The sequence below is a fragment of the Podarcis vaucheri genome, assembly GCF_965113315.1.
Source record: "Podarcis vaucheri genome assembly, chromosome: 12".
NCBI lineage: Eukaryota > Metazoa > Chordata > Lepidosauria > Squamata > Lacertidae > Podarcis > Podarcis vaucheri.
Window position 1 is genome coordinate 23,814,446 of NC_138750.1, and position 24,710 is coordinate 23,839,155.

At 40.4% G+C, this 24,710-nt stretch overlaps 1 protein-coding gene and 1 long non-coding RNA gene across 17 annotated transcripts in view; one reads left to right on the top strand and one right to left on the bottom strand.

Annotated features, from left to right (window-relative positions):
* ZNF385D (zinc finger protein 385D) overlaps positions 1 to 24,710 on the top strand; it is a 567,358-nt gene that overhangs the window by 455,369 nt on the left and 87,279 nt on the right. For 9 of the 14 annotated variants that reach the window (XM_082193430.1, XM_082193439.1, XM_082193438.1 and 6 more), the window contains one exon: positions 2,472 to 2,609. The exons of 3 other annotated variants lie outside the window; for them this stretch is intronic. In XM_082193430.1, the coding sequence (XP_082049556.1) occupies positions 2,472 to 2,609 (138 nt within the window). The remainder of the gene's footprint in view (positions 1 to 2,471; positions 2,610 to 24,710) is intronic. 2 more of the 14 variants (XM_082193442.1, XM_082193437.1) reach the window with 1 other exon arrangement.
* The window catches only part of LOC309515592, a 129,301-nt gene that overhangs the window by 5,264 nt on the left and 99,327 nt on the right, over positions 1 to 24,710 (bottom strand). For 2 of the 3 annotated variants that reach the window (XR_014212542.1, XR_014212543.1), the window contains exons 3-5: positions 13,843 to 13,913; positions 13,450 to 13,493; positions 10,677 to 11,585 (exon numbers count right to left, since the gene is read on the bottom strand). This is a non-coding gene — a long non-coding RNA (uncharacterized lncRNA). Of the gene's footprint in view, positions 1 to 10,676; positions 11,586 to 13,449; positions 13,494 to 13,842; positions 13,914 to 24,710 lie in introns of those variants that run through there. The other variant, XR_014212541.1, reaches the window with a different exon arrangement.

Below are 24,710 nucleotides of genomic sequence, written 5' to 3' on the forward strand. Positions count from 1 at the left end.
AGAATAATAAAAACAGCTTCTTGGATAGAAAGTGGTTGTTGTGTACCCTAGAACAAAGGATACACAATTGTTGTGGCCTTGAATACATTGACTTTTGAAAAAAGGAAAGCACCCAAAGAAATAAGTAGGAAATCCCTAGTAAACAGCACAGAGCAAAATGTTCAACGTGTGTAAGTGCCTAGCAGTTATGAGCAATGATGAAAACCAGTGGGATTTTAGGGAGCAGAGAACTGGTGGCTCACTTTGAAAATGTTATTTAGCCTATTGCTAAGATTACTGCTTTTAATCTTCCTCAGCAAGGCAAACACTCATTTGAGCAAATGGAGGTTGTGCTAACAAAGCCTTCTAAGTATCACAGTCTCCAACTGTGTAAAAGTGGAAGTTATAAAAATGCAGATCGTTCTTACTAAGAGCAGGACCTAAAATACAATGCTGCATGTATTTGTAGTACACAAACCTCATACCCTCCAACATTTCTCCGATGAAACTAGGGACGTCCTCTTCTTCCTCTTCCTCTTCTATTTATTAATACGCCACCCATTTGATTGGGTTGCCCAGCCACTCTGGGAGGCTTCCAACATATATTAAAACATTATAAAACATTAAACACTTAAAAACTTCCCTATTCAAGGCTGCCTATCTCCTTGGCTCAGGGGTCGCATAACTCCATAGGCTCCAACATTTCTCCAATGAAAATTGGGACGTCCTAAGGAAAATCGGGACATTGTGGGATCAAATCAGAAACTGGGATGGTTTCTATAAATCCGGGGCTGTGTCTGGAAAATAGGGACTCTTGGAGGGTCTGAGACCTCTGTTTCAGAAAAGTCAGGCCTGCCAACTGAAACGAGAGACTGTTTCAACTGAGAGTGAATGTTGTTTGTTCACAGTCTTTTGTTGGCATTGAAAGGGCTGCATGTATCCCACTCAACTGTGAACAGTCTATGAACAGTTTTGCTCCTTTCATGAATACCTCAAAATGCCCAGAATGGATGCATGCTTTGCATGGGAGTGATAACATGTTCAGGAAAAGCAATCCTTTCCCATATCCATTTTGCCTCAGTCCTATTGACTTTTAGTACTTATTCCCCATTTCACATTGACCATCTATTCACATTCTCTGTGTTCTTGCCCATCACATCCAGGACACAGGTGCATTAATAGTTCAGCATTTCAAGAGTCTGAATGGTAGATGCTGAACAGATTGAATGTAATAAATAAATGCTAATATATTTTACTCTGTTAGCAAAATATGCAATCCAATATTGAGGGTGTGGACTTTGTTTTTCCATTTGTGAGCATAATCTACATGCTTATGGTTAAAACATGAAGGCTTAACTTGTTGAAATGCCATAATGCAACAGTAAGGGCTTCTCTAATGGATATAGTATTAGCCACAGACAGTTAAAAATGACACTGAGAATGCATTCAAAATTCAAAGAAACAAATATAAATGAACATGTGACTATATAATGTTCAAAATGAATCTGCTATATTTCTATAACTGCATTAAAACATTCATATTGGTTGACTTGTCAACACATAAATCTGTGTTATGCTGTATGGTACTTTAAAGTTAGGTGTAGAGTTTCCATTGTGATCTCTACTTAATTTTAAGCCAGCTATGTTTGTCTTTTTATAGTGGGAGATTGTTAATCATATTTGCATCAAAGTACAATACCTTTCTTAAAGAATCATACAGTAGAGTCCTTAAGTTGTATTCAAATATAATACAATAAATATGCAAAGGCAATATGGACACAAAGTCTTGCAGTCATAATGTCAAAAAGCATCACCTCTGCCATCTGCCTTGCAAATATTTCTCTCTCTCCTCCTCCCCCACCCTGCAGGATTAGATTAGGAGAATGACAGGGCCTATTCACTGTCATGTAATAGAGTTGAGTAACTCTTGAATTAAAGTTACTCTTCCACAAACAAGCATTACAAAATGGGAGATAAATGGGATGTTTCTGACATTTTCCCAGAAGTGCATTTAAAACATAGTGAGATGTGTTTTTTCCTCATATGTTGTTGTCTAAACAAAGCTTTGTTAAAGTGTGTCTTTCAGAGAATGAAATCTTTTTAAGACAAGGAATATTTTGTAGACTTAGAAGTTAGCACATCAGGTAAGGAACTACAGAATGGGATTAAAGGAATCATAGAATCATAGAGTTGGAAGAGACCACAAGGGCCATCGAGTCCAACCCCCTGCCAAGCAGGAAACAATAAGCAGGAAATAAACTGGTGTGCAGTTTATCATTGAAGAAAGGATTGTGGAAATACCATACAATGTATATGCTTTATTAATGAATGCACAACATTTCATCAGAAAGTACATCCCCTTTTCCAACTCTTTAGATTACAATTAGATGGAGGAAACAGGCATTCTCATGATACAGATTTTTATTTTTCATTCACCGTGTTTCAGAGTTCTGGGAATTTGTGTTCCAACTTTTCTTCCCTTTTCTATATAGTTTCAGAACAAGAACATGCACATCTCTTGGCCACAGTTCTGCAGCTCAGTTTTGTCCAAAAAAATGCCAGGGCTGGCTCTCTGTAGAGAAGATTCAAAAGAGGTAGGGACTAATTTTGGAAGTCTGCTGATTGGAGATGTAAGTCTGCTTCCTCTGAACAATGTTGTTCTATTTGTAGCTATTAAATAGTCATTGACAGACCCATTTTCCATGAACTTGTCTGAACCTTTTTAAAGCATGCTGTGGCCATCACAACTTCCTGTGGAAATGAATTCCTCAAATTAATTATTGTCTACATTAAGAAATCAAGCACCTGATCAATAAACCTGCTTATCTGTCAATTGAAGTAGAGGAAATTATTGGTCCTGTTCCATTGTCTTTGATGGCACTTGGTCTACATGAGGAGCCTATGTTATGCAGATATTTTTACAGTCTTAGTCTCTACAGTCCTATAAGTAATGAAGTTTTTTTGCCGTGTTGAAAGCAGCATTGCTATAATCAGAGGAAGCTGGAGTTTAGCAGACTCTGCATGCCTGCTTTTAGCTGAATACTCTAGAGCAAGCTACCTTTTTAACAGGATATCATCTCCTGACAATTTACTGCTAATATATATTTATACCCTGCTTTAGAGTGATTTATTCAGTGTGGGAAGAAATAGCCACAGCCAGGTTTTATGTGCTGCACTAATCTGTGTCAGAATAGCTGAACTAAAACGCCAATGTAGGTCAGAAACGAAAGGGAAAGAATCATAAAACATATTCAGGGATGATGTGACACCTATCAGATCTTTATATTACCAAATAATTAATGATATGTAAAGAGAATGGCTGAAAGTATGTTATTCTTTCACCCTCAAAACTCTATAATTTTGGGCACTGATGAAATTCAGGACAGCCTAAATTTATGGTTTGGAGTAGGTAAGAAGAAGCATTCCTTATATTAGACAAAATTAGCTGCAAAAGAATCTGAGGAACATTGGGATTATAGTGGGATTACAGTGGTACCTCGGGTTACAGACGCTTCAGTTACAGACGCCGCTAACCCAGAAATAGTACCTTGGGTTAAGAACTTTGCTTCAAGATGAGAACAGAAATTGTGCGGCGGCGGTGGGGGGAGGCCCCATTAGCTAAAGTGGTATCTCTAGTTAAGAACAGTTTCAAGTTAAGAATGGACCTCCAGAACAAATTTAGTTCTTAGAGGTACCTCTGTATAGACTCTCGAAGCAAGAAGGGCCAATAAATTTATCCAGTGGGTTAAAGGAAAGGCAAATATTCAGGGCCACTTGTCCATGTGATGTGCAAGAGAAATTCCTTTGAATCACAATATGGTAATCGGTGAGACCTGAACTCTGTCGTTAACACTGAGCACCTCATGCTTGATCATGTGTTCAGTACAAATTGGTCAAAACAAGTGCCTGTGGCAATCCTTCAAAGCCTGTTGAAGATCTTTTTTTATTATTCAGACAGACAGGCCTTCCCAAAGAGCTGGTACCAGCCGTGCCTATGTCAGTTTTGCAAAACAGCAGAATAATATTTTATATTGTTTTTACAGTATAGGCTTTTCCCATCACCCTTGATTTTATAAAACGGTTGTACTTAATCTTCAGTTTTAAAAAATATGAAGCAAGCATTTTTGCAAATAATAACTATGAGGAGCAATATAGAGTAATATAGTAATATAATGTAGAGTATATTATAGTAATATAATACTGTATAGAGTAATTCGATACGAGAATACACCGTTTTTAATGTTTTTTTAATCCGTAATACGCTAAAAATGGCAGCAGCCCCCTCAAAATAACCTTCCATTTGGAGATCAAATGGAAACTTCAGCATGTTGATTCCATGTGGGAGCCATAATATGAAGCACCAGTTACCGTGTGGATCTTCCACTTTGTGTAGGGGGATTTCCTCAAAATTAACATAGTCTGCAATCCTGAAACAGGGACTCGATGGAACCTCATTCTGAGAATTACACTGTTAAGCGTGCTTTATTTTGTAGCTGTAGCTTGCATAAGTCACCAGTTATAGATTGCCACTGCAACCATAATTCTGCAAGAAAGTATTGCCCATATACCTATTCATAAGAAAGACTTGTATGTGTTGAGGTTCTGGGAAGGGATTTCCCATAAATTAATAGCTTTAATCACCATGGTTTATTGTGATGGGAATGAGTGTAGTCTCACTGCAGACTCATGCACTTCCTCATCCTCTGCAGGCACAACTGCAAAGAGGTGATAAGAAGCTTAATCTTCTGAGTTTGAGCTAATCAGTTTCACATCATGTCCAAGCACCTGTACCTATGGTTTATTGAAGCAAGGCAGTCTCGTAAACCAGGATTCAAAGCTCTCTTGTTTCAACCAAATCATGGTCAATAAGAACCAGGTTTTTTTGTTCAGGTAGGTAGCCGTGTTGGTCAGAGGCAATCAAAATAAATATATATATATTTTAAAAATTGTCCAGTAGCAACTAAGTTTGTTCTGGGTATAAGCTTTGATGGTTCAGTTGATATGGCAAGTTGTGATAAATCCAAAAAGAACCCATGACTATATTAGAAGAGGAGAGAGAGAAGTGGAGGACATGATCCCCTGGAATGGGGAAGACCAGGGTGGTAAACTATGGTTTATTGTAACACCCAGACATGGATTTACATGTTATAGTTTCAGAGCAAATTGCAGGAACGCTCCCATGACTTGGAAAGCATAATCCCAGAAGTAAAAGTATACCAGAGCTGATGGCTACAGCTGCCTGATTTCATCAGTGTCGCTTATAGCTAAGCTACTGGCAAAGCTTGCTCTTCCATGTATTTGGCCTTCCCTCTGAGCAACTTCGGCTATTTTTGAAACAGATATCCAACACCTTTTTAAATATTAATTTAAAATATTGTAGTGACAAGTCAAAGCATGAGAGAAGTTCTGAAAAGCCAGAACCGAAAACTCATGGGAACCAATGGGAGGCTCTCTCTGTTGCCTTAAGCATAACATTATAACTGGCTGCAAAATAGCAAAAGGAGAGAACTTTAAAAAACTGAAATAAACTTGGGAATTGCTCCTGTGGCTTTGTCCCTAACACTGAAGCTAATGAAATAGCTCTTGGTTATGCTTAGCACTCTGTGTACATTATAGCACCCTTGTACACAGCAGAACTGCTGACTTGGGGGGGGGGTTTAGTATGTCTTACTAGGAAGTGCTACAGCAGGGGAAATGAAACAGGCAAGTTGAATGCCACCAGCCCTCTCTTCACATCTGCCAGTTAAAGCAAAACAAAACAAAATTGTGCATGCAGGAGAAGAGTGTGTGGAGGTGTTTAAGTAGCGTGAAATGTTTCGCCCAAATAATTGATACACATAATTTGTTGTTATGGTCAGGGACTTGTATTATGTGGATACAGACCGGATACATTTGGTGCAATTTGTTACTGAAATTCAGTACTGGAAATAGTTAATGCATTTGCAGCCAATTCAAATTGTGTGCCCAGCCGCACAGCCCCCAAACCCAGCGCGACCGACTATAGAGTGGTAAATGAATGGACGTGACAACTGTCTGGGATTTGAAATGGCCAGAACTTTATTGATTCCAGATGTAGGAAGCCTTGCCATAGGCCAGGCATGTCCAAAGTCCGTTTTGGGGCCTAACCCGGCCTGCCGGTCAGTTTAATCCGGCCCTGGGGCAGTCTATCTCCTGGGGCAAAATCCTAAAAAAAGCTCAACAAGGTCAACAACTTTTGTTAGCCCTTATGCATGCTCACTTCATCAAATCTGGTCCTCTTTGAAAAAAATTTGGGCACCCCTGGCATAGGCACTGGGTGTGTATCCCTCTCAGTCCTCCTGCTGGAGGACTGAGGCATGACAGGGTCTATTTGGGGGGTGGATCCATTGCAAAACGCAGGTTTACGCAGGTGACCCCCAAACACTGAGAGAAGCTCTATGGCACACTAGCCCTACGCAGATGACACTCCCGGCCAACTGGGTACTACGCTTGGGGGTTGGCCGGGCTAAATAGATGGCGGGCGGACCGGAGAGAAGCCTGCCTCTCTCAGGTCCGCTCGCCCCACCTCACCCCTCTGGGTCTGCCATGGATTGGCTCATTTGAATAGATGGGTTTTGGCGGGAATCCGTGAGCCTCCACGGCGGCCGAGGGGGACAGGGAGGCAGGCAAAGGTGGTGTGGTATACCAGGAAGGAGAGGTGGTGCCATGTCGGGCCATAACTGCCACTCACCTGGAAGGGCAGTAAGCGGCCATTACTGCTCCCACGCTCCACCCACTACCCAATGGAAGCTATTGAGCAGTCCCCTCATGCAAATATTTGTTATCTCACATCAGTTTTGACACCTGATATTTATTTACATTAAATTTGATGTTTTATTTCAGTACCTGACATAAATGGGTAATTTTAACACAATTGTTATTTAGTATTTAAATGCATTTGATATTTGGCATGAATAGCATTTGGGTTTTGACAGTACTTATCAGATGCTGTGCAGTGACAACTGACATGCAATGGTATGTAGAATTTTCCAGTAGACCTGCAGTTGTACTAAGCAATTTGGCTGTAATTAACAGGTAAATTAATAGTATTTATTTGGTATTTGAAAATATCTATCTGATTAGGATTTAATTATGAATTTGAAAGTTGGTAGCTTGTTTCATGTGATATTCTTCCAGAAACCAAACAGTAAAAATTGCCAAGCTTCTGCCCAAAAGCAAAAGAGTGGCTCTTACTTGTAAGTAACGATGAGATCTTTATTCAGACTAATAGTAGTACAGCCTGGGAAAAGAGGAGTTAGAACCTCCTTTCCCTGTGTGCTGATTAAATCAGCCTCCACTCCATATGTTTATTGTTAAATAATCAGGGATTGGCAGCCCTGCATTTAGTGTCATGTATAGTTCGTTGCTTCATATAAAAAGTTATAATTAAGTACATTAGTGTCCTGTCTATATTGTTCTACTAATTTCTGCCACACTAATATTTTCCTGATACTTACGAATATGATTTAATATCTAATCCATATGTATAGGGGCATCACACTCGTCTTAATAGAAAAAAAAGTGATGCAACACTTCTCATTTTAGGCTTTCAGCTGTTTCTTTGGAAGGTGCAAGGCAAGAGAAACAGATGCTTGAACAATGCTTCTTAAAGAAATACAATTTTATAATTTTGAATAAAGAGACATGGGGAATTGGGGAGTTGGAAGTTGAGTACGAACATTGAGAGTTAGAGGTTGGGTAGGAATTAGCTGCTTTCTTATTTCTTTTGTTCTTGCAGAAAACAGCCTAGACGTTCACGTCTTTAGTTTTGCCTAGAACATATATATTTGCCTTTCTATTGTAGCGGGAAGCTGATTGTCTTTTATTTATGTGCTCCTCTATATGGATTAATTGTTGGCTGCAAAAGTAGATGTTTACAAATAGAACATTTTAAACGAGGTTCTAAATGAGAGGTTTTAACTTTAGATAGCTGTTCTCCCACAAACTGTGTAAACAGAGGGTTGGGTTCAGAGGTTCCCTTTCTCTGACAGGAGTCTTCCTTTGATGGAAAGATTCCATTCATCAGAGGAAAGGAATGTTTGGATTCCACTCACTGCAGTCTTTTTACCCCTTCACTAAAATATTACTGTTTTCATCTTTATGTTCTTAGAAATTAGGCAGTGAAAACTTCTCTTCTATTAGCTAAAGGAATTTGGGTTTAGGGAACTCATTTTAGAGCTTTAAAACTGGTCAATCCATTGTTTTCATAACTCCAGTCCTACAAAGCTCACTGTAACTTTCTGAATGCTAGGAGGGAAATTGCCAAGGTTCGTTTGGATGGAGTGGGAACTGAATGCATACCAAACTAGTTCATTTTGCAAAGAGGTCGATGTGAACTGGAATTAGCTCATTTTTTGACATCTTGAACCAAAGGTGTACTTTGGCAAAGAACTGTATTGGTGCCCCTGCCAAGAAAAAATCACTTTGCCGCAATAGCCACCTTAGAAATTACTACATTTTATGTGCCCCAAGTACCCAAAGCATCCATGGTGAGGGCAAGGAAGGGTGAAAAGATTTCACACCTTTGTGCCATGGTGCGAGAAGGATTGGAAGCTTTCCCCATGTTTGATCTCACTGCGACAGCAGTGGTGTGACGCCACACACACATACGTAATATGCTACGTAGTCTGCTAGGTGATTTTTGCACACATAGCCTGAGCCTGCCTTTTTCAAGGAAAGGCAAAACTATATTATCCCCCCTCAAAACAGACATATTTGATGAAGATTTTGGCTTATTCCCATAGTAGGCAATCCTTCTCCAGCAGTTGTTCCTGTACACTTTACTGGCCGAGGGAGCCGGTGTTTGGCTGCAGACAGCTTCCGGGTCATGTGGCCAGCATGACTAAGCCGCTTCTGGCGAACCAGAGCAGCGCACGGAGACGCCGTTTACCTTCCCGCCGGAGGAGTACCTATTTATCTACTTGCACTTTGACATGCTTTTGAACTGCTAGGTTGGCAGGAGTAGGGACCTTGCATCTAAATTTAAATGCATAAGGTATAAAATTAAACATTTTTAAAAAAGGTTTTGTTTTGTTTTTAAAATTGCTGCTCCTCCAAGTGGTAACAGCAGCAACTGCATTGGGAGGCTGGCCACGATTTTTGGATCCTCCATGATGCCCTGGTACAAAGGTGCCGGGGGTCTGGGGGGGGGGGTGAAATCGAACACAAAAGAGGATGGAGAACTTTCAGAGAACTTACTTTTTATCTTGAGAGGGGACAAAAAGAAAAAAATATAGATTCTCTCCTCTCCCTGGGGAAAAAAAGCATTCTGGGACATTTCTATGCAACTCAGTTCTAATTAGATTACTTGCCCAGGCCTGTAAAAATGCTGGAGAGGAGAAGATGGATGCAAAACAGTTGTCTAACTGTGCTGCAGTATTAGTATGGAACAAGTCTCACACCTAAAAGACACTTTTTGTTCTGTATAAATACCTGTACCGTAGGATTTGATCATGGTGTAAGTCAGGCCTAGGCAAACTCCAGCCCTCCAGATGTTTGGGACTACAATTCCCATCATCCCTTAACACTGGTCCTGTTAGCTAGGGGTGATGGGAATTGTAGTCCCAAACATCTGGAGGGCTGGAGTTTGCCCATGCCTGGTGTAAGTGCTGCATGCAATAACTGGTGTTTCATCCTTACTTCTTCCTGCAGCTAGAACACGGGACAAATTTAAGCAGGGACGGTGCTCATATGTGAATTGCTGCTTTTAATTAAGTCTTGACATCATTCTCTACTGGGTACACAGAAATTGCCTCCCCATCAAAAAGCAGCAGCACTTTTCAATAAATTAAAGTTTTATGTCGGCTTCAAATTAAAGAGTCATTTCCAGGAGTGTGGTGCCTTGAAGGCATTGAGAGACTGCAGACTGTTTAGATATGATACTTTGAACTTCGCACAGTTACTTGAGCAGAACATATGCTTGTTGCGTGCTTCAATTAAATAGGCAAAAGCCCAGTTTTTGGGGAGGGAAAGTTTACACAGAAGGAGGTGGTCAGGATTACCACCAAGTGATGTCACTGTGCAGAGTTGAGAACATCCACTGCTATTTCTGAAAGAAAACTGGGAGGCAACCAATCTAAAATTATGTAGGTTGCATACCTTTTGCAGAAATGTTTCTATGATTTAATGAAGGTTGGGTAAAATTGATCCAATTAGAATTTCCTTGATATTTCTAGTATAGGGGAATAAAGTGCTGAAAACTAATGACTGATAATGACTCTTCGGCTCTAGTTGCTCTAGTTCCACAGGGTAGAACAGGGCTGCCTTTCCCCCAACCTGGTGCTTTCCACATGCTTTGGACTACAATTCTCATCATTCCTGACAATTGAAGCCAGGCCTTCTTTTCTCCTCTCTATGAAGCTTCATCCCTATTGGTTCATCTCGCCCTGTATTGTGTACTCCGACCAGCTGTTCCCTTATCTGCACAGGTCCATCTAACTGGAGGCAATGAACATAGCATGCAGAACCTTCTGAATCCATAAACTCTGGCACTTGCCCTTGAATATATTCTAATAAGTATGAAAGTAAAAATAACCAGGCAATTCAGCTGATAAACAGAATGCCTCATTTAAAAGATGCACATAAAGTACGAAGAACGAAAGGTCCCGAATAAATGAATCTGTACTTTTTTTTTCAAAATTAAAAGATGTACCAATATTGAGGGGGGGGGGTTCCTTATTTTCTATGTAAGCTACGCACAGCTATAAGCACTGCTCTATATTGTGTCGACAGGCAGCCAGACCATGGCTTATTATGTGAATGGGACCATACGAGCTCCAGGAGAGATCACAGCTGTTTTGCTCTTCCTCTGCCGTTTTGCTGTTGTGCTATAATGAGCTAAGCCATGGTTTGGCTTAGTGTGTCATCTAAATCCAAACTCACACTTCAGCTTCTACAGGCTAACTAATAAGCCAAAGCATCGTTCATCTTAGAACAGCACAACAAAGGAACAATATGACAGTGGAGGAGTAAAAACACTGATCTCCTTTCCAAGAGCGCAATACTTTCATGTTGTTGCTTAGCAGGGCATTCAATCCAAGCCAATGTAACTCTTTTTTTCTTTGCTTGACTCTTCTTTTTTTGGCAGTATCATAGATTCTTTAATCATTTATTTACCCAATGGCAACTTAAGGATAAAGTTAGAAAAGTACATTAATATTTTTAAAAAATAGAATTTTAATATAAACTTGCAACAGTGCTTCTACTCAACGAATCTTTGAAATTTAAATGCAAAGTCAGTGTCGCTAAAATATAAGACAATGCGCCTAACCATTTAAATAATTCCTTTCATTTTTAATCGAATTGAATAATTCATTTCAGATTTTAATTACTCTGGAATGTTTCTATTCTCTATTCTAACATTTCCCATGCATGAAGAAAAGAAGAAATATGTCTAATGAAAATAACCTTGGCTGCAATACAGTCCCTCCCCTGTGCGAAACAATGTGCTTACACAACACTGTGTACCAAAGCAGTGGGGAGCTCGTGGGACATTGGTTTTGGAATTCCTTCTGTGTATTCCTTCTCTGCACTTGTACTCCTCTTAATGCAGATAGTCATACATGTCCGAATGGAGATATCTTCCAGGCCTGCAAGAGAGCAGAGGATTGATCTAAAGAGGGATTTGTATCTTGTGTATTATTCGGATTGTTTGAATCTCAGTAATCTTGGATTCTGTTCTGTAGAAAAAAACATTGTTTCATAAACTAGTGACTTGCATTTTACTTGGGTATCTGGGGTTTTTTTTTGGGGGGGGTCTGTTTTATTAGTTGTGGGTTATATGTTTTGCCTGTTCTTTGAGGGAAAGGGGTTCTGAGCACCACCAGTTTTTCTTCTGTGAAACTGATATTTTGTGCTGCCCATAACACTTTTATGAAAAATCCAGACCAGCTCTTGGGCCTGAAAAATACCTGCATTAAGTCAGCTATTAAAGCCTCCTGAATTGGGACATCCTGATTCAGATGTTGATATCTCCCCACAGTGATGAGATCAAAAAAGTGGAGAAACTGAACAAGCCAACACAGCCCGAGGCTCCCCTTGAATCTTGTGATGGAGAACAAGATAAGATCTCAACTATAACAAGCATTCATCTAAGATTACTTTTTCTACCATCTCCTACTTGACCCTTTGGTTATTAGCTGAAGTGGACGTTATCTCCAAGTTCATCTGTGGTGGAGATAACTTGCCTCCATAATAAAGTGCATAAAAGATTTTTCTCTAATTTCAGTCCCAGATGGCAGTTTCTTGTAAACTGACAAACTAAACCCAGTGTACCACCTGGTACCAACCTGTAGGACAATCCATTAACAACCCTGTCCATTGCAAATTTGGCCTAGTTGGGTTTGTATATTTTTCTCACCACAAATTATTCTTTACAGAATAATGTTAATTAGTAAGTGATAGATAGAAAGATTGCTAGGGACAGCCCATTAATTCCATTTACCTTAATAGCACTTAGATCTTAGCTTGCTGTACAGCTGTATTCAGACTGGATTATAAATGTAATTTTTTGCATCATTAACTTGCCTGATTAATCTTAGACAGCAAAAGCATAATTATAGAAATACGAGACTTTCAGCATGCTGGTTTGAAGATTTGGGTTTGTCCCTTGTTTGCATCAATGTAAGTGCTGTCGATGAGAAGAGAAGCCAGATACTCTTTTTTTCTTAACAATTAACCTGCATCGTGTACCAGTCATTTCTCATTTTTGTGTCCCTCCCTCCATGGCAGCGTACCATGTCCAGCTTTTAACAAGTGCAATTACAGGGTATTTGTATAGTAATTGACCACCATTAGCAATATGTTCATACTGTTCAAGGAGCATTAATGCAACAGCAAGTTGTACATTTCTTAGTACATCGTGTGTTCTCTAATTGTAATTTTCTGGTTGTTGGATGTGAGATAATCGATCTGGGTTCTTCTGAATGCTACGTATATGATCTACCCCTGAGCTAGTGCCTTCTCAATAATTTAAGATGCTCCAGTTGGAATGATCTGAAGACCTGTTCAGACTGCTAGGCCACAGCATGTGGGGAGGGTAGGCTTAAGCTTTCTTTCTCAAGCTGATCTCCCTGCAAAAAATGCCCCTTCATCACATTGCAATCAGTGGCAGAATTAGGAGAGTGTGACCGCCGTGGAGCCTTGGGGGCACTACAACTATTATTTAGAATGGAGTGTGAGAGGTGGGGGGGGGGGTGAATTTTGGTGTTGCCCAGGGTGTCGTTGAAATTTGAGACCCCAAGCTCCTCCACTGCTACAACGAAACCTGGTCAGGGAGGGAGGAAGGTCCTATTTCACCAGTAGGAATTACCCCCCCCACCAGTTGCTTGCATTGCAAATCTGATCCCTCCCATACCTTTACTTAAAGAAAGAAAAACCCAAATTACTTTTTTAGCTATCTATGTTAGTAAAACACAGTGCTGTTTTTCTAGAAAAAGAGGTCCTGCAACTCACCATGAATGCTTCCCTTGTTCTCTTATGATGGCAGTGGCACCCACCTGAGGGAAAAAAAGCCCTGGTAAAACATAGTCTGATCCTGAAGTTATGGAGTACTTGAAATCACGGGTTGAAGGTGAAGGACCCCTGACAGTTAAGTCCAGTCGCAAACAACTCTGGGGTTGCGGCACTCATCTCGCTTTACAGGCCGAGGGAGCCAATGTTTGTCTGCAGACAGTTTTTCTGGGTCATGTGGCCAGCATGACTAAGCCACTTCTGGCGAAACCAGAGCAGTGCATGGAAATGCCGTTTACCTTCCCGCCACAGCGGCACCTATTTATCTACTTGCACTTTGACGTGCTTTTGAACTGCTAGGTTGGCAGGAGCTGGGACCGAACAACAGGAGCTCACCCCGTCACGTAGATTCGAACCGCCAACCTTCTGATCGGCGCTTGTTCTCTTATGATGGCAATGACTCCCACCTGAGAAAAAAAAAGCCCTGGTAAAACATAGTCCAATCCTGAAGTTATTAAGTACTTGAAATCATGGGTTACATTCAGGCATAATAGGAAACCATGGTTTTCCATGATAGCAGGGATTGTTAACTCTCCAGGTGTTGCTAGACTACAAATCCCAGCATCTCTGACCATTGGCCATGCTGGCTGGGGCTGATGGGAGTTATAGTCCAGCAACATGTTGAGGGCCATCGTCCCTTCAATATAGGCATGAGCTGTGTCAAGCCCAGAGCTCACACACTTCCCCTTCCCTCCTCTCTTCTTCCTGCAAGGCTCTATTTGAAACTAGCCACAGTTCTCCTTGGGATATTCATATCCTATCACAGCATGATATGAAACCATAGTGTGATCATGGGTTGTTCTCACTAACCACAGAAGAAGTTAAGTGGAGATATATAATCAATATTGAAAACTCGGGTAACAATTCTAGTGAAATTACAGTAGCTCATACCAGTTCTTGTGGCACCATAGCCATTGTGCATTACTTTTCCCAAGCTCTACTTTGAAAAAAGCTTCTTGGTTGTGTAAATGTTCAGTAGATTCTGGATTCATTATTTGGGCTAACCTGTAAGAATATGTGAGCAGCATATGCCTGGTGAGAATGGGATGGGAAGATCCATATAATGACAGCGTGCTGTGCTGAGACTGACACTGATTTCGCCATTCTGCAGAATTATAATAGGATGCTCAGAGCAGCATAGTTTCCTGTCCAGTTCCAAAATCTCTCTATACTGAAAAGCACAACCTATATATGTTGCACATATACAGAATTCCCACACTGCCCTGTGGAGGGCAGCTGTTTTGTTTTTGTTTTCCAAAAGTGAAACCTAACATGTTACTACTTTAAAATATTTCACAGCAGGCTATAAACCCATTCTTAGCTAACTGGTTGTAGCAGACAAGGGATCCGATTGACCCCACATCCTTGCATTTGTAAACACAGTAATAATTTTGGAAAGTGCAGGCTGACACCATAGAGTAGAGTACACAAACAGAGCCTGCATGACATGTTAGGAATCTTCAGTTCTAATGTTTTATGTTGAAACAGAAAAACATAAACATGTTTATTTTGCCAGAGCTCCCCCAGCCGCTTGGCCCTGTTTACATTATTATTGCGGTTTGATTATGAAAAGGTCATGGTTGGGGGGGGGGGCTGGTTCAGTCCGATTTTTTGTGTTGAATAAATCTTTGATGGTTTTATTGCTATACTGAACCTCCTTTGCAGTTCAGATGAGTTTGTCTCTCCAGGAAACTGTATGCTCTTAACAGCATTAGAAATGCTGCAGACTGATCCCTGGGGTTTCACAATAAATTTTGCTTGTTTGCATTGTTGCTGGTCTTTGGCTTCGCATGCAGGCAACCAAAGTACAATTCACCTTCAGTCATAAGCTACATAGAATTCCAAGGCATGGACAATCAGATTTCTTCTCTAGCTGATTGAAAAACATGATAAAATGATCTAATACACTATATCTGAAGGATGCTTTGGGGAAGAACAGAGGAGGAGGAGGAAGAGCAATAGAGTTCATTATCAGTAGTGAAACTTATTCAGAATGGAATATTGAAGGAAATGCTTCCATGATATGAAATACAAACCTATGTTTTGTGTGAGGGATATACAATCCCAACATTTCCCCTGCTGCCATTCATGTGCACCACATAGGGTGCTTACAGATGTATACCAAAACCTTTGAGACTTTGTGCCATGCACCTTTGAGTCATGGTGTTGAAAAAGCAGGTAGAAATGTTTATTCGTCACTCAGAATTCTTTAAACCTGGGCTCATCCAATGAAATAACCAGGGCATCTGTGGATTCAGGACATCCAAAATGATGCTGTTTCTTCAGAAAAATTCCTACATTGCTCCCTAGTTGTGATCCTGAAGGGCACTGGGAGACAGGGAGGAAGGTCAGGTGATGCTGCAAACGGAGAGACTGCCTTAAATAGGGATCAAGCCCTACCCACCTCTTCAGATCACCTTCGGAATGAACCAATCAGAGCCAAGGATTTTCTCGCTGTTGCCTCTCTTGCCCAACGGCTCACAAACGTGTCCAGTCTTTTAGGCACCATTTAGGCCTTTTGGCTGAATGTTCTTACGGCTGATTGAACTGTTATAGGTGCTGTGTGGCTTCCACTTCATAGTGGGCAGAGAGAATGGAAGGATGCTATTTAAGCCCCTTACCATATTGAACCTTATTAATTACAAGGAGACTGAAGAGTGGCAAACATGTTGCAACAGAAACAGCATGGTTCTGCTAGATAAATAGGTTATCAATAGGTTTTTAATTGAAGGAGAACTTTTGTTGAGCTTGAAATGGATTAGAAGTTTGTGACTGAACAGATCTTGGATACAACCACAGAATCAAAGCCTTATGCTATCTTTTCATTATTCACCCTTGCTAACCATCTCATTTTGTGTTTTTTTCTTTCACTAAGAAGAGAGATAGTATCTTCTTTCTTCAAATGTCAGTTCAGCTTTCTAATTCACTCTGCTCTCTGTTTCTCAGAGTTTATATATATATCTAAAGAAACTCAACGTATAGGACTTTAGAAGCATTGGGTCCAATTCTGCTTCTTATAGAAACCACATATTGCCTGATTTCATTTGTCTCCCTGATCATTTTTGGCATTTAATGGGCAGCTAACATAGTTTTTAGAGCAAATTTTTGGGAACAAGTTGTTATGTAGGATTTCAGGAGACATCACTCAACATCAGCTTCTTCAAAGGTGTATACTGTTCACACAGTATCAGCTACTGGACACACACATACACACACTTAAAAATATATATACAAAAATTGTATAAATACAAGGAATGCGCAACAGCTACAAGATTCACCTTATATTGGCATCAATAGTGATGCTGATCTTGTGATGAAAGGCAGTATATTAATGAAAAGAAATAAATAAACAATACCTTTATTGTCATTGTACAACCTGTGTACAATGAAATTAAATGAGTCTCCCTCCCCGCCCAAACACTCAGTCTCTTATCAAACAACACACTACCTCGCAAGTCAATTTTGCTATGTTATTTTCCATTCAACAGCCCACAGATAGAATCTATTTTTTAGCCTGTTGGTACAGCTGATTATACTTCTATATCTCTTGCCCAAGGGTAGAAGATTAAAGAGGTGATGGCCAGGGTGTGAGTCAGCCCTGAGAATTTTTCTCGCTCTCCTAAGGCAACGATCCCTTGCGATGTCATCTAGCGGACTCAAGGGACAGCCCATGATATCATGTGCTGTATACACCACCCTCTGTAGAGACTTTCTATCTGTGCATATCAGGCCAGCATACCACACTGTGGTACAATATGTAAGGACACTTTCTATTGTGGACCGGTAAAAGGAGTTCATCAGTTGTTGTTTAACATTATTCTTTCACAAGACCCTGAGGAAATTGAATCTTTGTTGGGCCTTTCTGACCACCTGAGTTATGTTGATTTTCCAAGTGAGATCCTCACTAAGGTAAACACCCAGGAATTTAAAGGAGGAGACTCACTCCACACAGGCCCCCCCCCCCAATATACAACAGGGCAGGTTCCCCTCTCTTCTTCCAGAAGTCCAACGCTATCTCCTTTGTCTTACTAATACTTAGTAAATAAATAAAACAATGGATTTGGAATTGCTCTGATTTTTCAGTTTGATTTGTTATTTGTTTCTGAAGAAGTTCTGTTAAAGCCAAAACTCTGTCCTTCCCACATTTACTATAATGGGGAACCTAAAACTGACTGTAGCTTCTTCTCATAAGTGGATGAAATTTGCAGGCAAATTTGCAGCTCCTCCAGAGTGGATTAAGTCTGCCAAATTCCATTAAGATTCAGCCATGATTTTGTGTGTGTGTGTGTGTGTGTGTGTGTGTGTGTGGTTTCTGCCAGAATTTGATGCAGTTGCAAGCATGGTTGCCAATTCTGAAGGGATGAAGCTTGCTGCCTTTCAGAATGTTAGTTAAAGTGATCATTTCACAAGGACAGGCTTATCTGAAGCTAAAGGGGGGCAGGGATCTTTCACCTCTGAAGTGGGTGAAATTTGTGGCCACAGAAGTCCATCTTTAGTGGATTATGCCTACCAAATTGTAGGCAGATCTACCCAAAGGCTTTCATGAAGGAATCTTTAGACTGGTTTCTTAAAAAAAGAAAAAGTATAGCACTTTTTAAAATTTAGAATGCTTTTTTTAAATGGAATATGATTTAGTATTACAGAAATGTAGAGTTGGAAGGTGCTACAAGGGTCATCTAGTCCAACCCCTGCAATGCCAGGAGTCTTTTGCCCAACATAGGACTTGAACCTACAACCCTGATCTTAAAAGTCTACTGAGCTATCATGGCTTCATGGTTGCTCCATCTGAGGGGAGAAAGCTCTCCAACTTTCAGAATGAGGGCAGAACATTGTGGGATGGATGAAATAAAAATCACTTAACCACCTGTAGTGTTGTGTGGGCACTCAGTCTGAAAGCTGGTAACATGATAGAGGTTCCCCGAGGTAAGTGGGTCATAGTAGGCTATCAATGACCAACACAACTGGGAGCTTACTTAAGGGATAAGGAGGCTTAGCCGAGTGGTTAAAAAGTGAAGGGAGAGCAGTTTAATAATAACTTTACTAACAATGTTGGACAGCCAGAATTCAATGTAATGAATCCGTAAGTACACTACGATGGAAGACAGGAGGAACAAGTAATATAGAGCCAGGAGAAAAGATGTTGGAACTAAATGCATGCAGCAAAAGAGGTATGGAAAATCTAAGAGAAGTTTAAAACAAATGGAATAAAAAGTAACAATTAAAGCAGATGTTTGTTGAAAAACAGAAAGGGGTTAGTATGAAAAGGAGCAAATAAATCACAAGAAGCTGTACAACTGAACAGAGGGGGAGAAAAGGCAGAATGTCTCTACTCTCTTAAATTTTGCAAACATCCCTCCTACAAATCACTGTGATTGCAGTACCCTGGGAATATAATTCACTGTGATTAAAACTCAGACCTGTCCATCAAAATGAAATATCCCTCTACTTCTCTTCTCTCCACTCCACCTCCTCTCCACTAGAGCTTAGTTCCTTTTCCTAGTCAGCTTGGTTGGTTGGTTGGGTTTTTTGGCGTGTGTGTGTTTTAATAAAACAAGATGCAGTGTTCACTCTGTTTTAAATGGCAAGTTGCTGTGTTCTTTTGGACACCCAAGTCCAGGCATAGGCAAACTCGGCCCTCCAGATGTTTTTGGGACTACAACTCCCATGATCCCTAGCTAACAGGACCAGTGGTCAGGGATGATAGGAACTGTAGTCTCAAAACATCTGGAGAGCCAAGTTTGCCTATGCCTGCCCAAGTCCATAGAGTGAGTCAGGAAATTTGGCGGTCTTTGATCCACCTTGTGAAGCATGCAATCCAACCTGGGACTGTAAAAACCTCACTTGAATCACCCCCAATCATCTCATAATCTAGGATGAATGCAGAGTCAGCGAACGCTTCTGTTCATGCTGCCTGAAGTAGATGATAGTGACACTGAAAAGAGCCAGGATCTTGCAGTCACAGATTATATTTTGTCTCACTTTTCCTCTAATGGTGTGATGGAGAAGCATAGGTGTATAGGTTAATATCATGTGGTCAGTTTCCCAGAGGTTAAGGTCTATTTGGGGGAAATGGTGAAGTGTATTTCGGGTGTTAACATCAGTTGTGTTTTGCAGTAAGTCTATGATGCTAGAAATAAATAAATATGGTATGGTATGGTATGGTATGGTATGGTATGGTATGGTGGTATACGCTTCTTCCTCCTCCCCATCAGATGTTGGGAAGTAATCAGACAAGGTCTTTTAATGATTGTCAGGTTTCTTTGTTTTATGGTTTTTTGTGTTACTTGGATGGTGTTATTGTTTTTTTACTTCAAATATGTATTGTGTTTTATCTACTGGAAGCTGTCTTGTAAAGACATGACCCTAAAAGGTAGCCTAGAAAACTTTTAAGCAAAACAAACAAACAAAAAAACCCTGAAGACTAATCCCATCTGGCCTATTGATAGGCATCATTGTTTAAATACTCGGCACTGGCTGTATTTTACATTTCTGTCGCTTCTTTACAATAATGGCACAGCATTTTATTAGCCTTGTATGAATCATGATAGGCATAGGTGCTAGTAGGATCTCCCCCCAAAAAAAAACAACAACAACAACAGTTTTTTGCAATATTTCTATTTAGATAATCACATTTCTGAAGTAGCTGTGTACATAGTAAATGGTCCCTGAAGACCTTTAGTCATTCACAAGAATATTCCCTGTAGGGCCCAGTTGTACAGAAATTAATAAAGTCCATACAGCAAGTTCTATGTCTGGCAAAGATACTGTATTAGTTTGCCATGAATGATTAAAGGCAGTACTGCCATTAAAAGCCAATTACTGCATTTGGTCTAGCTCTAGGAAGATCTTTCACATGTAAAGCATCCTACTGGGAACTGTTATGTAATGATCATTACCCTTCGCAGCTTTTTGTTCTGAAATTCACAATAAACTTGAAAACATTCATGACACATTAATTGTTATTTCAATCTCTTTTTTTTTTCTTTTTTTTTTTTGCCCGTCCAAGAAAGCATAGAATTTGCTTGCCAGTTTCTGGGGAATTCTGATGTGTTGGACGAAATCCAATCGTCATACCTTTGATGTTTTGTTGCATGTGTGTGTAACAGAATATGCCCCATCGTACCGTTTAATTGGCATCTACAGTAAGTTACCCTTTGAAGTAAGCGGCCAAATAGCATAGGCATGTGCAAGATAATTAAGTGTTGGAGAGTAAATGTATGTGATCGTGATCGCACCCACACTGGTTGATGTTTTCCTTTGAGTAGTGCTATTACTGTGTCACTACAGGTAGAGGGATGCCTGAATTAGTGTGGCCACTGGAACATGGCCAAAAAGAGTAATTGCAAGAAAAGAGTACCGAGGAGAACATGGATTTGCACAGTGAAGGGAACTTCTTCAAACAGTTCAAACAGAGGACACTGTAAAGCAGGACCCTTAGTCACCTTAATTTGAATGCTTATGCAATTATTTTTTAAAAAATAAATAAAAAAATAAATAAAAAAAAAAAACAGCAACTCCCTGCAGTTGAAGTATTAGCACATCATGGAGAAACATTCAAGTTCATCCCCTTGTCTGCTGCACTGGTGTTACAGGGAGTAACTAATGGAAGGAGATATTCAAAAATAGCTACCCCCCCCCACAAACTTCAGCTTGAAGTGGTAGAACCAGCATTCTGTCCCCTCATTTTGCTGAACACAAGAAGCACGCTTCTGCTTCGCAAATTTACCCCCCCCCATTTCCATGTGTTCACACTGGGATTTAGTTGATAGTTCAGGTGTGGTTGTGAGCATGGGAATTAATAGGTGTGTTACCCAAAGTACAAAATGTTAACATTTTATGTAATAATTTAAAAGCATACAAGAAAGTGGCTGTGAAAATTAGGAAAGAATTTTTGATGATGTAGTGATATGATAATTTAAGTACCTCTTAAACGGGCATCTGCTTGGTTTATCACAAGGCTTCAGATACTAAGAGCTTTAATATGAAAAAGTTGAACACCACAGAGTTTGAGGTGGATTTGTAGGTACAGAAGAGGTGGGGAGTTTGATTGCCTTCACAAAAAGAGGAACATTTGAGACAGCAGCTGCTCATTACGTCGCTTTATCTATAGATGACAGATTTTTTTTCCTGGCTGAATTTGATGGCTTCAAACAGATACGTATTTCTATCTCAAATGTGTGAGAAGCAGTTTATCATAGTGTTAAACTTTTCATTGATACGACCAGAAGCAGCAATTCACAAAAAATATGTAAAAATGCTATAACTTATTATGTCGAATTTCAAATCACTGCCTAATTATTTATCATAATTACTGAAGCAACACTGACTAAATCAGTTATAAAGGGATGAGTCATGCATGACAGCACATCTAGAACATGCATTTTTAAGAGCTTTGCATCACTGGTTCTCATCTGTATTGAAAATGAGTTTATAGGGATTTCTTTTTGCTTCTATTATTAGGTATTTTGACAAGCAAGTTCCCTCTGCTGGCTCCTTTCTTTATTCCCAAAGTTGATTATTGATCTGGTAGATAGAATACTGAGAAAACCAGCTGTGTTTCGCAGGCATAGAGATGTCCTGGGTAACATTATGTGCGTTATTAGAAATAATTATTAACATGACCATGTGGATCGACAGACCAGGTTATCTGCTGATTGCGCACAATGTAGGCACTCCCTCTCATTAGCAATGCAAACTTAATTTAGCGTGCTCTGTAGCTATATCCATGGTTTGATAGCTTTAAAATCCTAATGTTAATATTCAGCTATGTGAGCTCTGCTCATGTGACATATCTGTGGATATGAACATGCAGATGGGGAGAAACAGAACTAGGTCCACTGGCCTCATGCATGCTCAGTAAAAAATCTGGAATTTGTTTCCAAATTCCACATATAGTGCCAGTGGAAATGATCTTAGCTATAGTTTGTTACAGGGACGCGGGTGGTGCTGTGGTCTAAACCACTGAGCCTCGGGCTTGCCGATCAGAAGGTCGGCGGTTCGAATCCCCGCGACGGAGTGAGCTCCCGTTGCTCGGTCCCTGCTCCTACCAACGTAGCAGTTCGAAAGCACGTCAAAGTGCAAGTAGATAAATAGGTACTGCTCCAGCAGGAAGGTAAACGGTGTTTCCGTGCGCTGCTCTGGTTTCACCAGAAGCGGCTTAGTCATGTTGGCCACATGACCCAGAAAAACTGTCTGTGGACAAACGCTGGCTCCCTCGGCCAGTAAAGCAAGATGAGTGCCGCAACCCCAGAGCTGTTCGCGACTGGACTTAACTGTCAGGCGTCCTTTACCTTTACCTTTTATAGTTTGTTACATTTAATGAACAGGGCTGCATAGTTTTGTTTTTTCTTGAAGAAGAGACTAAAGACAAGAATGGATGCTTTATTGAGATGTATGGTGTGGGCATGCTTTTGGTCTGAGGTGGTTGTCCGTATCAGTTTTGTACTGGTGGAATCCTTGATATCCATGGATATCCATGTACTTTTAAATTATATTCATGTAGTATGAGGTCCCGCCCTCTTCCTGCCTTAGTGTTTTTAGCCAATGAATGCTTATAGAGAAATTTATAACCCTCAAACGGCTTCAAAATGACCCAGGATTCCTTTCTCTAAGCAATGGACGTGTGTCGTTTTGAACTCAATTCTATGAGCTTCCTTTGTATGTGGGTCACTCTAGATTTTTCTTTAGATTCAGACAATGGAGAATTACCGGTACTTTGAAGCTGCCCACCCCCACACTCCTGTCTTTCCTGGTGCAGAAGTGATTGTTGGCCAGAGAAATAATTGACAAATCTGGGGTGTATCTCAGTATAGCTATGGCTGTGTGACTAAAGTAAAAGGGAGCAGCAAACGTAGAAATTCATGGTTTTCCCCACTCAGATTTGATTTAATCCCCCCCCCACGTTACCTTTTCAAAAATACAAATAAAACTCATACCTCCATAGCACCCTCCAACATTCCTCATGAAAATAGAGACATTTCATTCTAAACCACATAATATCCCTATTTTCGTCTGAATGTTGGAGTGTATCACTATCCATATTTTGAGAGGGGGGTACAGTGGTACCTCGGGTTACATACGCTTCAGGTTGCAGATTCTGCTAACCCAGAAATAGTACCTCGGGTTAAGAACTTTGCTTCAGGATGAGAACAGAAATCGTGCTTCGGCAGCGCGGCGGCAACAGGAGGCCCCATTAGCTAAAGTGGTGCTTCAGGTTAAGAACAGTTTCAGGTTAAGAACGGACCTCCGGAACGAATTAAGTACTTAACCCGAGGTACCACTGTATTGTGCTTGAGAATAATGAGTTACATCAGCTCTGCAAATTCACCCACTGTGGGTATTCTACATTTGGGGGTGGGGGGATCTGAGAGAGGGAGGAGTAATGCACAACAACCCTGAAGTACACTCGTGGTAATCCAGTCTCTTGGTGTGATGGTTATTTTTATTTAATAAAGAAAATTCTGTGTATGTGTGGCCAGTGTAGGAAGGGGAAGTTGATAGTAGCAGTAACGTATGGAGTGTGTGTGTGTGTGTGTGTGTGTGTGTGCGTGTGTGTGAATAAATGCTTTCCCACCCTTGAGAGAAAAATAGACCAATCCTTGGGGATGGGATGTTGTTGCTGGTTTAAATTCTTAAATGGGTGTATCCAGGACAAAGCTTCAAAGCCTGTTTTACTCAAAAATAGAAAAAAGAACAAAAGAGAAGGGTGGCTTTTTGACCTTTGCTGAGAGTATTGCTGCAGTTATTATGAGGTATAAATAAATAATCACAACACATACTCTTAGAATACACTGCTTGCTGTTTAACAGTTTAATCTGGAATTTATCCAAGCATGTCCACCTGAACCTTGGTTGCTGTAAATCTTAATTCTCTTTTGACTCCTGACCTCTTCAATCAGAAACTGCATGCCTGATCTTGCAATGAACGTAGCATTGCTAGCCTAGGAGCAATTGAACAAAGACCTACAGTGATGTAACCAGTTCACAACTCATTAAACTTGGGTTGTTTACATGGGTCAAGGTGGGCATTGGAGGGGAGCAAAGCTCTTGCTTTTTGACAGGCAGACGTACAATAAGTTAGGCATACAAAAAACCTGCATAGTGAAAGTGGGAAGGGATTTCCACAATGTCACAAAGAATGTCCTCTCCCGGGCTACCACCCCCCAAGCTACCTAGTATGGCAAAACTACCAAGAGGCCCCCTCTG